Here is a 17,134-nt window from a genome sequence, read left to right as displayed (position 1 = left end):
CAGAAAATCAAACACCGCATGTTCTCACTCATAGGCGGGTGTTGAACAATGAGAACACATGGACACAGGGAGGGGAGCACTACACACTGGGGTCTGTTGGGGGGAAATAGGGGAGGGACAGCGGGGGGTGGGGAGTTGGGAGAGACAGCATGGGGAGAAATGCCAGATATAGGTGACAGAGAGATGGAGGCAGCAAACCACCTTGCCATGTAGGTACCCATGCAACAATCCTGCAGGCAGGAAGGCAGGCAGGCAGGAAGGAAGGGAGGGAGGAAGGGAAGGAAGGAGGGAAGAAAGGGAAGGAAGGAAGAAAGGAGGGAAGGAAGGAGGGAGGGAGGAAGGAAAGAGAAGATTCTCAGAAAACTAGGAATAGAAGGGAGCTTCTACAATCTGATAAAGGGCATCTAACACCGTACTGCTCAAGAACTGAATGCATTCCCCCAAGAGTGGGACAAAGCAAGGGTGTCTGCTCTCAGCCTTCTACTGGACATTGGTTAGGGTTTCTAGACAGTTTGGTAAGACAGAATTTTTAAAAAGACATAAATTGTAAAGGAAACATTAAAACTTCTTTATAGACAACATGATCATACCTGTACAAAATCCTAAGGAATCTTCAAAAAGCCTGCTAGAACTAGTAAGTAAGCTTATCAAGGTTTCAAAAATAAAAGATCAATACATAAAATCAATTGTAGAGAGACCAGCAACAATCAGAAACTGAAATTTTAAAACAACACAATTCAAAACCACATTAAAAATATAGGAAATACTTTGGGATGTTGGCCGGGTGCGGTGGCTCACGCCTGTAATCCTAGCACTTTGGGAGGCCGAGGTGGGTGGATCACCTGAGGTCCGGAGTTCAAGGAAATACTTTGGGATAAATTTGACGAAAGATGTGTAACCACAGTACACTGAAAATTACAAAACATCACCAAGAAAAATTAAAGATGACTTAGTAACTGAAGAGATACACCACAGTCACAGACTAGAAAGCTCAGTATGATTAAGATATCAATTCTCCTCAAATGTATCTATAAAATCAACACTCTCAATCGAAATCGCAGCAGGATTTTTTTGTAGAAACTGAAAACCCCATTCAAAAACTTCGTATGAAAATAAAGAGGACCTAGAAGAGCTGAAACAACCTTGAAAACAATGGACAAAGTTAGAAGACGTACACTACCCTATCTCAAGAAGACATTATAAAGTAACAGTAATCAAAACAATGTGGTATTTACATAAACATATACCTATAGGTGAGGGGAAAAAATAGTCCAGAAAAAAACCCACACATAAAGTCAACTGACTTGAGAAAGGTGCTGCAGTAGGCTGAATGATGCCCCTTCATTCTCCACATCCTACCAAAGATAATATGTAACCTGTGAATACACTCACAGGATCAAAGAGAATTTACAGATGTCATGAAGGCATGGATCTAGAGATGCAAAGATTATCTGCGTCATCTGGGTAGACGCAACGTAATTATTAGAGTCCTTATAAGCAAGAGGCAGTGGAGGGAGGGAGAAGATGATGCGGTGACAGAAGCAGAGACGGGAGTGATGTGCTATCAAATGGAACAAGGGGCCACAGCCAAAAGATGTAGGTGGCCCCAGACGCTGGAAAAAGCAAGAAACAAATTCTCCTCTCAGAGTCTTCAGAAGAAACCAGCCCCACCAACAGCTGAACTTTAACTTGCTTTAGTTGATTTTGAATATTGAGCCTCCAGAACTGGAAGAATAAATCTATGTTGTTGTAAACCACTGGGCTTGTGGTGAGTTGTTACAGCAGCAACAGGAAAACTAATGCAGGTGCCAAATCAACTCAATGGGGAAAGGATAATATTATTAACAAATCGTGCTGGAAAAATTTTTCTTTTTTTCTTCTAATCCCACAGCAGAGAAGGTGCTGAAAAAGTTTGAAAGACATATGCAAAGCAATGAATCTTGCCTCTTACCTCACTTCATGTAAAAAAAAAAAGCTAGCCCCAAATTGATCACAGACCTAACTCTAAGAACTAAAACTTAAAAGAAAACATATTAGGAAATAATAATAATAACTGGGTTTGGCAAAGATTTCTTAAATAGACTCATGCACAAAGTATAAGAATCAATAAACTGAACTTCATAACGACTTAAAATTTTTTTCTTCAAAAGATACCCTTATCATAAGAGACAAAAAAAAAATCAGACTTAATCAAAATTTCAAACTTTTGTACAGCAAAGGACACCATTAAGAAAATGAAAAGACAGCACAGTGGCTCACACCTATAATCCCAGCACTTTGGGAGGCTGAGGCAGGCAGAGCACTTGAGGTCAGAAGTTCAAGATCAGCTTGGCCAACATGGTGAAATACTATCTCTACTAAAAAAAAAAAAAAAAAAAAACAGAAAAAACGAACAGCCGGACATGGTAGCACACGCCTATAATCACAGGAGGAAGAGGTTACAGTGAGCTGAGATGGTGCCACTGCCAAAAAAAAAAAAAAAAAAAAAATCAAAAAAACAAGAGAGAGAGAGTGAAGAAACAACCCAAGAATGGCAGAAAATATTTGCAAATTATATGTCAGGTAAAGGAACTGTATCCACAATATATAAGGAATAACTCAACAATAAAAAGACAATTAGCCCAATTCAAAAACAGCAAAGGAACTGAACAGACATTTCTCCAAAGATAATACAAAAATAGTCAATAAGCACATAAAAAATGCTCCATGTCATAAATACAAATGAAAATCACAATGCAATATCACTTGACAATGGCTATAACTAAAAAGACAGATAATAAGTGTTGGAGGAGACAGGAAAAAAATCTGAATCCTTACACATTGCTGAAAGGAATGTAAAATGGTACAACCACTTTGGAAAAGTCTGGCAGCTTTGGAAAAAATTAAACCTATATCTACCATATGATCCATCCACTCTATTCCCAGTATTTACCCAAGAGAAATAAACGCATGAGTCCATACAAAGACATGTACATAAATGTTCATAGCAGCTCTTCTCTAACAGTCAGTTACTGGAGGAAACTTACATGACCACAAACAGTTGAATGGATATATCCACAGAGTGGAATATTATTCATGAATAAAGGAATGAACTGTTGACAAACACATCAACATGAATGAGTATCAAAAATATTTATGCTAAATAAATGAATGCACGTGCCTTTAAAAAACAGTACATACTGCATAATTCCCTTTATATAAACTTCTGGAAAACGCAGACTAATCTCTAGTGACAGAAAGCAGATCAGTGGATGTCTGGGGACCCTAGCGTTATGGGGATATAGAACAGTGGGGCAGCCAGAAACTTCTGGAGGTAACAGTATGTTCTTTATCTTGACTGTGGTGGTGATTTCATGGGTAGATGTATATGTCAAAATTCATCAAATGGTACATTTTAAATATGTGCAATTAATTGTATGTAAAGTATCATACCTCAGTAAAGGTAAAAATGTGGGGGAAAAGTGAATTTTCCCCTAACAATCCCATACCACTGGGGTGACCACACACTCCTGGTTGTCCAGGACAGTCCCAGCTGACACCTTCCATCCTGAAGTTCATCTGGTTACTGCCTCCCTCCCCTATAGCCTCAAAAAGTATCTAGGCCTGGATTAAAATTCTACAGTCACCCTGCTTACAACCCCCATCATATTGTGAAAATCAGATCAAATTCTAAAAGTGCTATATCACAAAGAGTAATAATCTCAATGAACTATAAAACACCAAATTTTAAAAATACTTGTTTTCATAGTGATATTAAAAAAAAAAAAAAAACAAAAAAAAACAGAACAATGACCTGATTAATCAACTTTGGAAGTTGCCGCAGTACCAAATCATTTTTCTAAAAACTAGTTAAAAAGGACAGGAGGGGAAGGATGAAACATTTATCTTTTCTTTCCCATATGAACTGTAACAAGGTAAGCCAACAGTTGATGAAACAACATTCTTCTTTACAAAAGAATTACAGCTAATGAATGCATAAACAATGACAAGATTCCAAAACCCTTTACAACCTCTGAGCAATGATCATCAGTTACTGCTGAAATCATGAGACAAAGGGCTGATGGGGAGGTTTGTAATGGATGGTTTATGTTGGCTAATACCTGAACACGTGATTAATCTTAATATCACAAAAAGTGAACAACCAAACATGATCTGCCTTTTGATGTGATGCAAGAATTAGCCTAAAGAGCTGCCTACAGTTGCTACTGGGAAAGGAGAAATACAGGAGCGTTGATTATTCTTTGCAGGTGCACTCTCACAGAACGATTTGATTCTACTACCACGCAGAGATTTTTAAAACTGAGATACAAGTCACGTACCATACAATTCACCTTTTCAAAGTGGACAATTCAGGCCAGATGCAGTGGCTCGTGCCTGTAATCCCAGCACTTTGGGAGGCCAAGGCAGGTGGATCACTTGGGGCCAGGAGTTCAAGATCAGCCTGGCCAATATGGCAGAACCCCATCTCTACTAAAAACACAAAAATTAGCCGGGCGTGGTGGCATGCGCCTGTAATCCCAGCTACTTGGGAGGTTGAAACACGAGACTCTCTTGAACCCAGGAAGCAAAGGTTACAGTGAGCCAAGATCATGCCACGACACTCCAGCCTGGGTGACACAGTAAGGCCCTGTCTCAAAAAAATAAATAACTAAAGTGCACAATTTGGTGTTTTTTAAACATAAGTCTTTGATTAATCAAAAAAAGGTTAAATCAAAATTGATATGTGGCTATTGTTATGATTCTGTTTATACGAAATACCTAGAATAAACAAATCCATAGAAATAGAAAGTGGAATAGTGGTTGCTAGAGGCCGGGGCAGGGGGTGGGGAAATGGAAGTAACTGCTGACAGGCACGAGGTTTCCTTTTGAGGTGATGAAAATATTCTGGACATAGACTGTGATAGCTGTACAACTTTGTAGAGTGAGCCATGATCATGCCACTGTACTCCAGCCTGGGTGACAGAGCAAGACCCTATCTCATAAATAAATAAATAAATAGAAAGCCTGTCAGGCTGAATCACAAAGCAAAATCCAACCACCTGATTTCATCACTTCTAAGGTGTATATTTTTTCACATTTTGGCATCTGCAATATCAAGATATGATTTATAATTGCTGTCAGCCAGAGGCCAACATGTAGCTCAGACCTCGTGAAAATTCGGTCCTTGCTCTTGAAGCTGTCATGTTTTTATGTAAGTGTTGTGCACTGCTGGAACTACAGGTGGAGAGTTAATTACCCTCACCCAATGATTCATTACTGAAACACATCATCACACATTCAGTTGGGTGCCAGAACCGAGCAACAGGACATACATTTGATATTAGAGAAGTAAATATTCCCTGGCCGGGCACTGTGGCTCACACCTGTAATCCTAGCTACGTGAGAGCCTGAGGCAGGAGGATCATTTGAGTTCAGGAGTTCCAAATCAGCTTGGGCAATATATTAAGACCCCATCTCTAAGAATATTTTAAAACATTAGCCAGAGTCTGGTGTGGTGGCTCATACCTGTAATCCCAGCTCTTTGGGAGGCCAAGGCGAACGGATCATTTGAGGCCAGGGGTTTGAGACCAGCCTGGCCAACACGGTGAAACTCCGTCTCTAGTAAAAATACAAAAATTAGCTGGGCATGGCAGTGGGTGCCCGTTAACCCCAGTTACTCAGGAGGCTGAGGCAGGAGAATCACCTGAACCCAGGAAGCGGAGGTTGCATTGAGCCGAGGCCTTGCCACTGCACTCCAGCCTGGGCAACAGACGGATGACTCCGTCTCAAAAAAGAAAAAAAAAATTAGCCAGGAAGATCCCTTGATCCCAAAAGTTTGAGGCTACAATGAGATATGAACACACCACTGCACTCCTGCCTGGGCAACAGATTGAAACGGTCTCCAAAAAAGGAAAGAAAAGAGAGGAGAGAATTCAAAGGGAAAGGAAGAAAGAGCAGGAGGAAGAGTGAAAGAGAAGGAGCGAGACAGAGAGAAAAAAAGAGACAAAGAGAAAAGAAAGAAAAAATATTCCTGGTTGAAAGAATAACAATAATTAAGGCCTTTAGAGGACCTAAGAAAGGAAAATCCCCCAAGTAGAGGAAGTTGTATCGGGTTTTGTTACTCAAATATGGTCCAACGGACTACCTATCACCCACTGAGTAATACCAGCTGAAGGCAGAAGTTGCAAAATCACTAGGAAGGCAGGAAAGAAAGTTCAAAGGAACGAGGGGGTTGAGGTGGTGATGATTCATTCACCATAAGGAACTGAGCTGAATCATTTTTAAAAGGAAGAACAGGAGAACACTGCAAAATGAATCTCCACGTACACGATACATTTTTGTGCCTTGACAATTACCTCTTTCCTTTAAGTATTTTCAAATTGCCCTTCAGAAAGCTTCACTGCTGGTTTATTAACCTTTTCTTGATAAAAGATAAACTGAGATCTTGTGCATATTTCGCTCTATTCAAAATCACAACATAATCAGCAACTATCACGCCTTAAATTTAACGTTCAGACACACGGCTTTCTAGAAGTTTGGAGACAGAACATGAGAATATGAAGCACTCAAGATTACTCAGCTCTCCCCCCTCATTCGTATTTACAACACATTCCCCAGGGGGAGAGAAATTCATTCTGCTGCATGGCTCAGCATGATTCACAAATTGCAGGCTAGCATTTTGAAATGTCATTTTTATTGATCTGCATTTGATGTTCCATTTGCCTTTCCTGGAGTACACAAATTATGTTTATGGCATTTCTCTAATAGCAGACTTTGAAAATCTCAGTTTAAATGAGATCTGCAAAAAAAAACAACCAAATGAAATATCAACGAAACAAAACTATTTGGATGCACATAAATTAATGCTGATTTTTCCATTTAAATATCTTCCCTAAGACTTCATAGGTCACAATAAGGGTGCAAACACAATACATAAGAAACATAATAACACATTTCGGAGCACAACAGGCAGCTAAAAACTATTTTTAAAAAGCAAATCTCAGGCACGAAATGTAAATATGTCAACTGAACACATATGAAACATAAAGCATGGTTCAAAGAGTGAGATTAGAAAAATGAAAATCAAATCCTATTCTGTAAACCTACAAATCTATGCAGCGCTACCAGTCCCATAATAAAAATCAGCTAACAGGTCAATTTATCTTGCTAGCTATCGTAAGACCCTACAAATGATTTAAAAAATAAATTAGTCAATGAAAAGCTATTGTAACTGCACAAAAACATAAAAAATTTGTTTTATAGATAATATGTATAATTTTTTTTAAGAATCAGTATAAAGTTTAAATGCAGTTTAATATTTTCAAATATAATAGTTGTTTAATAAGCTAACTTATAAACGAGTTATACAAAATTAAATTATCCACATTAGAAAACAATCACAATCTCAACAATAGTACATCATCCTTAGGAAGTCATAAGAATGAACTGCTGGTCTCAAGCTGAAGACAGAGAAAGAGAATAGGTTATTTATTGTGTCTTTGATTTTAAAAAGCCAAAATTATAACAGGACTCTTTATCTTAAGACACTGAATGTTTTCAGAAGAATGACTGCTTTCAAACTGTTTGCTCCATAGAAAGCATATAATAAACCATAGGAACACTGATTACAAAGTGATACAGTGAAATGAATAATAAGAAACTTCCACCCATCTTCCGAAACCTGTTCACATGCCCTCTCCTTACCCTCTACTCATCACCTAGGCCACAAATTAGCCCTAAGGCTTCCAACTTCCAAGATGCTTGCTGTTCTCTATGAATACCTTGGATACTTAACATGCCTTACTTTATACTATATAATCTTTATCTATATATCTCAGCTCCATTACTAGCATTTTAAGTTCTTTTTGAGCCCTCAACAAATACCTGCTGAATGAATGAATGAGTGAATGACTAAGTGGACAGATGTTTGGATGGAGACTTTTGGCAACAAAATCCAAGATAATGGGTCATAGGTGATTTAAGATATTGAAAAGCATTTTATTGAGATACGCTGGCAAGAATTAGCACTAGATAAAACTTGAAATTATAGCCCTCCTCCAAAAAATAACTTTTTGGAAATTCTTTAATAATTCACATTTTAGTCAGCTTTTATGTTCTAATTAATATAAAATATGAATTTCAAAATTAGTTTTTTGAGACTGAGTCTCACTCTGTCACCAGGCTGGAATGCAGTGGCGTGATCTTGGCCCACTGCAACCTCCACCTCCTGGGTTCAAGAAATTCTCCTGCCTCAGCCTCCCAAGTAGCTTCAACTACAGGTGTGCGCCACCACATCCAGCTAATTTTTGCATTTTTAGTAAAGACGGGGTTTCACCATGTTGACCAGGACGGTGTTGATCTCCTGACCTCGTGATCCATTTACCTCAGCCTCCCAAAGTGCTGGGATTACAGGTGTGAGCCACCGTGCCTGGCCATTTCAAATATATACATATTTTTTATCAAATAAACATGTTCTGGCACTACAAAGATAAGAACAGTGGTCTAGGCCTGGTGCAGTGGCTCACACCTGTAATCCCAGCATTTTGGAAGGCCAAGATGGGCAGATCATCTGAGGTCAGGAGTTTGAGATCAGTCTGGCCAACACGGTAAAACCCCATATTTACTAAAAATACAAAAATTAGCTGGGCGTGGTGGCAGGTGCCTGTAATCCCAGCTACTCAGAGGCTGAGACAGGAGAATCGCTTGAACCCAGGAGGTGAAAGTGGCAGTGAGCTGAGATCGTGTCACTGCACTCGAGCACTGTAGCCTAGGTGATGAGAGTGAAACTCCATCTCAAAAAAAAAAAAAAAAAGAGACTGAAAAATAAAAAATTTTACAAAGAACAATGGTTTAGCTCCAAACTAAAATTTTATTATGCATAGAAATAAGATCACCTAGATTTTCTGACAAAGAGTTTAATTAAATCACCAATATCCTTCTAACAGAAACATGCTTATCAGATAAGAGTAAGTGTTAAGGACAGAATACAAAACTATGTATACATTATGGCCACAGACAAACCTGGCACAGGGAAAAAAGCCAGGAGGAAATGATACAAAATGACCAAGGTCATGAGTTCAAAGGAAGAAACCACCGGCAATGTGGTTCTACTTTCTCCATCTTCAATACTTTATTTTCTTTCAATAATCACTATGATACTTCTCTACATGGTCCTTACCTTTTATCTCCTTATATATCCTCAAATTAAATCACCATACATCATATATTACTATCTGCTTTTACATTTAAAAATAATCCCTTAGCATCAGGCATAAGATGAGTCACAGCTTAGTACTTCTCATAGCATGAACATGATAAAGTATAACTCCTACAAGCCTCAATTTTCTCATCTAAGTAAACCACTTCTGCAGGACTAAATAATTTCTCATGTAAAACACCTAGCACAGTGCCTATCTCACAGTAGTGCTCCATTTTCTTTTCTTTTTTTTTTTTTTTTTTTTTTTGAGACAGGGTCTCACTCTGTCACCTAGGCTGGAGTGCAGTGGCACAATCTTGGCTCACTACAACCTCTGCCTCCCAGGTTCAAGCAATTCTCCTGCATCAGCCTCCCAACTAGCTGGGATTACAGGCACCTGCCACCATGCCTGGCATATTTTTGTAATTTTAGTAGAGATGGGATTTTACCATGTTGGCCAGGCTGGTCTCAGAACTCCTGATCTCAAGTGATCCGCCCACCTTGGCCTCCCGAAGCACTAGGATTACCAGTGTGAGCCACTGCACCCAGCCTCAATTTTCTTTAATTCCCTTTTCAAGATGTTTTCGGTGATGACTGAATTCCCATACAGTAAATACATAGACATCTCTGATTAAGCACTGCAGTACAGGGCAATCAAATTATCTTGAGAAATGCCTCCTGTATCAAAGGACTTTAAAATGTACTATTAAGCAGCTCAGGAAAAATAGTACACATTTCCCCAGTACTCCTCTGTGCTTAGGCTAGATGAGGTCTCACAATCTTTCTGAACACAGCAGCCCAGATAAAATGAAGGAGCTGCCATAAAAGTGAAAACCTATTTGTCACCAGTAATCTAGACAAGAGGCTTTTTAAGGAGCTTCTCCTAGCCCATACTGTATAATGTCAGTGACACAGGTAAGGGATAAATTCTTTTCACAAGTTTGTCAAAAAATTAAATCTATGACTCAACTCTAATCCTCCCAATAAAACATTTCAACAATGCAGATTTTAAAAAATAGACATTTATAGCTTTTTCAAATTTGTTTGGTTTAGTATTTCAAAAAAGAAACATCACAGCAAATCTTCATGAAAACGATTTGATAATGGGTTCTGATCTATACACCAGAAGCACGAGCAATAACAAAAAAATTGATAACTTGAACTTCATCAAAATTAAAACTTCCGTGCTTCAATGGACATCGTGAAAGTGAAAAGACAGTCTACAAAATGGGAGAAAATACTTGCAAATCATTTATTTCGTAAGGGTGTAAGATCCAGAACATATAAAGAACTCCTGTGACTCAACAACAAAAAGATAACCCAATTAAAAATGGATGAAGGACTTGAATAGACATTTTTCCAAAGATCATACATAAAGAGCCAATAAGCACATGAGAAGATGATTCACATCATTAGTCATTTGGTGAAAAACAAAAATCAAAGCTGCAATGACATACCACTTCACAATTACTAGGATGGCTATTATCAAAAAAAAAAAAAAAAAAACCAGAAATAGTTAAGTGTTGACAAGGATGTGGAGAAACTGGAACACTAATACATGCTTGGTGGGAATGTAAATGGTACAGCCACTATGGAAAACAGTTTGGTGGTTCCTCAAAAAACTAAACACAGAATTACTGCCAATTCCACTTCTAGGTATATACCCCAAAGAATTGAAGACAGGATCTCAAAGTAATATTTGTATATCAATGTTCACTTCAGCATTATTCACACAGCAAAAAAGTGGATACAATGCCAGTGTCCATCAACAGATGAATAGATTTTGTAAATGTGGTATATACGGACAATGGATATTATTCAGTTATAAAAAGGAATACTGTTCTGATACATGCTACAACGTGCATGAACCTTGAAGACATTAGGCTAAGTAAAATAAGTCAGACCCAAAAGGACAAATATTGTATAATCTCACTTACATGAGGTACACAGAACTGTCAAATCCATAGCAACAAAAATAGTTGGGCACAGTGGCTCATGCCTGTAACCCTCACATTTTGGGAGGCTGAGATGAGTGATCCCTTGAGCCCAGGAGTTCTAGACCAGCCTGGGCAACACAGCAAGACCTTGTCTCTACAAAAAATAATAGGCCAAGCATGGTGGCCCACGCCTGTAATCCTAACACTTTGGGAGGCCGAGGCAGGTGGATCACCTGAGGTCAGGAGTTCAAGACTAACCTGGCCAACATGGCAAAACCCCATCTCTACTAAAAATACAAAAAAATTAGCCAGGTGTGGTGGCAAGGTTCTGTAATCCCAGCTACTCGGGAGGTTGAGGTAGGAGAATCATCAGAATCCTCAGTGCAAAGGTTGCAGTGAGCCGAGATAATGCCATCGCACTCCAGCCTGGGTGACACAGCAAGACTCTGTCTCAAAAAATAAATAAATAAATAATAAGAATAAATTAGCTGGGTGTGGAGGTGTGTGCCTGAAGCTCCAGCTGCTCAGAAGGCTGAGGCGGGAGGATCCCTTGAGCCCAGGAAGTTGAGGCTAGAGTGAGTCATGACAGCACCACTGCACTCCAGCCTGGGCAACAGAGTGAGATCCTATCTCGAAAAACACCACAGAAATAAATCAGACGTTACCAGGGTTTGGGAGGAGGTGGAATGAGGAGTTACAGCTTAAGAGTGATAGCTTCTGTTTGGAGTAATGAACAAGTTTTGCGAATAGAGATGAAGGCCACACAACACCGTGAGTGGACTTTTACTTTTTTGTTTTTTTGAGGTAGAGTTTCACTCTCGTTGCTCAGGCTGGAGTGCAATGGCACAATCTCGGCTCACCGCAACCTCCGCCTCCCAGGTTCAACCAATTCTCCTGCCTCAACCTCCCCAGCAGCTGGGATTACAGGCATGTGCCACGATGCCCAGCTGATTTTGTATTTTTGGTAGAGATGGGGTTTCTCCATGTTGGTCGGGTTGGTCTCCAACTCCTGGCCTCAGGTGATTCAACCTGCCTCAGCCTCCCAAAATGCTAGGATTACAGGCATGAGCCACCAAACCCGGCCACTGTGAATGTACTTAATGTCACTGAATTGCACACTTGAAAATGATTAAAATGGCAAATTTTATGTTCATATCTATATGTATATGTAACTACAATAAATAAATGAAAGTAAACTTAAAGGCATCGAAAAAGACAATAACAAATAAAGAAACATGACAGCTAAACTAATAAAGAAAAATGACGCCACATCAGTACCTTTCCACACACTGCCTTCGGGATAGGGGAGGCTGACATCTTTGGTTATGAGCTTCTCGGGCAGCAAGTCTAGCTCCTGATAACTGAAAGAGAGTACAAAACCCACTGAATAAAGTAGGAAGCCTCTATCATCCCAGAAGAACTGGTATCACATTCTGACATCAAGAGGCCAGAAATTCAACAAATTCGTCATGCATTCATTTCAGGGGAAAACAAAACAGTGAAAACTGGGAAAATTCTAGAGCAGCTTGAAGCAATATCCAGCATATTAAAGCACTGAGAGATAAATGCACATATGTTCACTGTAGCATGGTCCACTGTCGCAAAAAGGACATGAGCCAAACATTCACCTTATGGGTCTGCAGAAGAGTGGTATATAATACTGTTTTTCCATAAACCTAACAAAACTGAAAATTCTCGTCAAAGCTATCAGACACTTCAACTGGAGCTGAGTCCAAGAGGACACTAAGCTCATAACTATATCTCTAAGTACCTTCATTGGTCATCTAATAGCTGTATAAGGGACGTTCAATGCAAATGTTCAAAAAAAAGTGTTTTTTAACACTTTCTGGAATGATGATGATTTCTCTTTAGTGAGAAATCTATATTGCCCAACAGTGCTATGGACTGAATGTTTGTGCCCCCTAAAATTCACATGTTGAAGCCTTAACCCCAGGGTGATGGTATTTAAGTGAGGGGCCTTTGGGAGGTAATTAGATCAAGAGGGTAGAGCCTTCAGGAATGAGATTAGTGTCCCTCTAAGACAGACGGTGTTTGCTTCCTCTCTCTGGGAAATGATAATATAATTAAAGGATGGATGTCTGCAAATCAGGAAGAGGGCAGGACCTATACCAGACACTGGATCTTCCAGCATCTTGATCCTGGGCTTCCCAGTCTCCAGAACTGTGAGAAACAAATGTCTGTTGTTTAAGCCACACAGCCTATGTTACTTCTGTGATAGAAACCCAAGCTAAGATACAAGATCAGCCACTCAATATTACCACTTCAGAGAGTTTAACATGGAATTAAGACTTCGAGACAGTAGTTTAAGATATCAGTAATCAGAGTAGGCATGAAATCCAGTTTTCTGAACCAACAAACATAGTATTTCCATCTCTCTTAAGAGATTTATCTCATATGTTCAGACCGCATATTTTATTTGTTTACACATTCTCAATAAAATTGCCAAATATACCAAAAATAAATAAATAAATATCCAAAAAGTTGATATACCTTTTCATCTTCCCACTGAAAAAAATTACAGTCTTTTCTATCTCTACAGGCTGAACATGCATAAAACCTCCGAGTTTCTTCTTTCCCTTGGGTTACCTTTACAAACAGAAGAGTGGGTCCTAGTTCCAGAATAAAAAAAAAGAAAAGTGTCAAATAACCGTCATCTATATCAAGTTACTTTTCACCGCCCTTAAATAAAATGTGTTTGAGCTTTATGCACAATTTATCATAATTAAATTCATCCCTTTAGTTGTTTTTTGCTTTTTTTGTTTTGTTTTGTTTTTTCTTGAAACAGGGTCTCCCTCTGTCACCCAGGGCGGAGTGCAGTGGCACGATCATGGCTCATTGCAACCTCTACTTCTCGGCCTCAAGCGATCCTCCTGCTTCACCCTCCCGAGTAGCTGGAACTACAACCGCCGATCTCTGGCTGTTTTTATTTTTTGTAGAGCCAGGGTATCGCCATTTTTGCCCAGGCTAGTCTCAAAGTCCCAGGCTCAAGCGATCCGCCTGCCTCGGCCTCCCAAAGTGCTGGGACTACAGGCGCACACCACCACGCCGACTTCTCTGTGTTTAATGAATGTTTTTTTTCTCTCTGTTAACATTCTGGCAGTGACTACTTATAAATAATTTTTGAAAACTGGTCTCTCCAGAAAGAAAATGCTATTGTCAGTATAGTTGCTGTCTACATTCTGCCTGTTACAAACCTGAGACCAAAACCAGAAGGGGGACTCAGAGAATTAAGGACTTTGACATATCTTGCGAGATTGCCCTTGCAGTGAAAACTGAGCTTTGAGCTGGACACGCCCACTTTCTGTAAGTTACAGAAAACTGAGTCTAGTTCCCAAGCAAGAATTACACTTTCTTCCTAAATTTTTATTTTTGAAAGGACAGCAAATCAACAAATGAAATCCCCAAGTACCTGTCAACGAAAGAACTATTCAATACCATGCATCCTTCTCTTTGCCTACGCCAAAGAGATTTTGTCCCCTCAAAAGGGATTAAACAGTCCTGGAGCCAAAATCACAATAGTGGAGACTTGCTCTGAATGTTTTTCAAGGAAGCTGAAAAACACCACGTTCCGAGGAAGGAGTATTTTCTAGGCAGCACACGGTGAGGGAAAGACGAGGATAAACATACACGAGCCCCCAAAGCCACTTCGAAGCCAACTCACACCCTCAGCACCCGGCAGTTAGGCTGAGCCCAGACTCTGACCCACCGTGAGGGCACAGCGGGGCCGGGACGGCGGGACCCGAGGGAAGCGCCAGCTCTATTCCCGAGGTCCCTCGGAGCCCTGCGCTGCCCTCTGGCTCCACAGCTTCAAGCCCACCCCTGGGGGCCGCCATCTTTCCGCCGCCGTCCCGAAAGCCTCAGTACGACCCAAGAAAGCTGAGAAAGAGCGCCCCTGCAAGCCACAGAGCCCCACAGCGCCCTCACGCGTTTAGGAGGAGCTGGGGGGGGCTTCTGCGGCGGAGGCCACGCCCCTAAACGCAGTCCCCGCCCACTCAGGGGCTGCGCCTAAGCGGCTCCTAGCGGTGAGGCTCATAAGTCACTCGTGGGACCTGTGCCATGAGCTCAGCGCCTGAAAGCACCCTCCTTTCTTACGAATATAGCCAGGAGGTGAGATGATTTGAACAAAGATTTGGTTATATTGTAGTTCCAAAAGGCAGCATTACCACCTCTGCCAAATAGCTGAAACGGCTGCAGCAGCTGCGACTGATGGACCATTCTTTGTTTTTCAAAGTCACAGCCACTGCATCATCCTCTTATAACTTGGGCAACACTGAAAGTTGCACATCATAGTTGCATACTCATTGGCATTTATACATTAGAAAGAAAGAAAACTGTCCCGATTTGCAGATGACATGATTGTCCCCATTTTAAAAATCCCAAAGAATCTATCAGGAAAACACCTCGGGTTTAAACTGAGATCAGCAAGGTTGCAGGATATGAGATAAACATACAAACATCAATTGGATTTCTAAATGCTAGCAATGATCACAAGAACACTAAAATTAAAAATAGAATGCCACTTACAATCACTCCAATAAATGAAATAGGTGTAAATCTAACAAAATATGTGCAGGGCTTTATGTATACTAAAAACTCCAAAATACTTGATTAAAAAAAAAAAATCAAGGCTGAGTGCAGTGGCTCACACCTTTAATCCCAGCACTTTGGAAGGGCCGAGGTGGGAGGATTGCTTGAATCCAGGAGTTCAAAACCAGCCTGGGCAACAAAGCGAGACCCTGCTATAAATAAATAAACAATTTTTCAAGTTTTTAAAAAAGCAAAGAATAACTAAACAAATGCAGAAACATGCTGCATTCATAAATTAGAAGACTCAACATAGTAAATAATGTCAGCCCTTTCCAGGTTTAATGCATACAGAAGTTTAGCACAATTGTTATCAAAATCCCAGCCAGATTTTTTTCTGTAGGTTTAGACAATACTCTGAAATTTATATGGAAAGGCAAGAGAACTAAAATAGCTAAAAACAATTTTGAAAAAGAATAATGAAGGGAGGAATCAACCTACTCAATTTCAAGTCTTACAGTCCACGTGTTTGTGGTTGTAGATGAAACAGTCTCCATGTTATTTAAAGAACCATTGGGGCACATGCCAGGTTAACATCACACATTGAGTGCTATGGTTTATTAATGTAGAAACATGGCTGTTTTTCTTTCACATTTCATGTAACAGTTTCACTCAAATTCTCCATCTGCCCTAGTAGCATCTGTGTCTTTGCTGTACCAGTGTCCCCTTTCTTCAAGATGTTTAGCACACATTTTCAGTGTATATTACCTGTGGATGTCTCGTCTTTTGAGATAGGAAACTTTCTACAGCTATGATAATGATACTTTTGGATACTATCTCAAGACCTAACTAGCGGGACACATGTTCTCAGGACCTCTGGAGACAGTGCCTCAGGCAGAATAAAAAATAAAAGACCTAACTACCTACTCATATGAATTCTAGCACTTTTATTTACAAATTTGTTTTAGATGCGCACATTTGCGATCTTAAAAGACTTGTTTATAAAATTTGCAACTGAATTTGTAAACTCATAAAACCAGAGTTAGTGAGTCCATATTTTCTCTTTCTCTTTTAAAAAATGCTGATTCTGTGAGGCAACCTCTCTAAGCAGCCAAAACCAGTGTAGATGTGCAGTCTTTACAGATAAGCTTCCCCAAACAGTAAAAATACAACAAAGGACGATCCAAATAAAGTAAATGGGAAGGGCACTGCAAAATGCGAGAGTCGCTGAGGTTTCAAACATCAGGCCATTCCCTCTTTGCAGAGAGATAACTCTGGGGAGAAAAAAAAACCTCACCTTATTTTCAGATATATATAGTAAATAATTTGTGCTAAATATTTACCGATGGGGTTACGAATATGACCAGTAAGTTATACATGTTTCATTTAATTTCCTGATAGTGTTTTTAGTCTATACTGGAAAATGCTTGAGTTGAGACATACTGATTCAGCAAGGTTCTGAAAGGAAGCCAGAGAC

At 39.8% G+C, this 17,134-nt stretch overlaps 1 protein-coding gene across 1 annotated transcript in view; it reads right to left on the bottom strand.

The window, feature by feature from the left end:
* ZCCHC4 (zinc finger CCHC-type containing 4) overlaps window positions 1–14,999 on the bottom strand; it is a 63,505-nt gene extending 48,506 nt beyond the window's left edge. Inside the window, exons 1-3 of the mRNA XM_003927487.3 lie at window positions 14,840–14,999; window positions 13,624–13,742; window positions 12,391–12,473 (exon numbers count right to left, since the gene is read on the bottom strand). Of these exons, the coding sequence (XP_003927536.2) occupies window positions 12,391–12,473; window positions 13,624–13,742; window positions 14,840–14,966 (329 nt within the window). The 5' untranslated portion in view covers window positions 14,967–14,999. The remainder of the gene's footprint in view (window positions 1–12,390; window positions 12,474–13,623; window positions 13,743–14,839) is intronic.
* Between the last annotated feature and the right edge of the window lie 2,135 nt (window positions 15,000–17,134).

Source organism: Saimiri boliviensis, chromosome 3 (assembly GCF_048565385.1).
Source record: "Saimiri boliviensis isolate mSaiBol1 chromosome 3, mSaiBol1.pri, whole genome shotgun sequence".
NCBI classification, from domain to species: domain Eukaryota; kingdom Metazoa; phylum Chordata; class Mammalia; order Primates; family Cebidae; genus Saimiri; species Saimiri boliviensis.
This window is presented reverse-complemented; position numbering and strand designations above follow the sequence as displayed.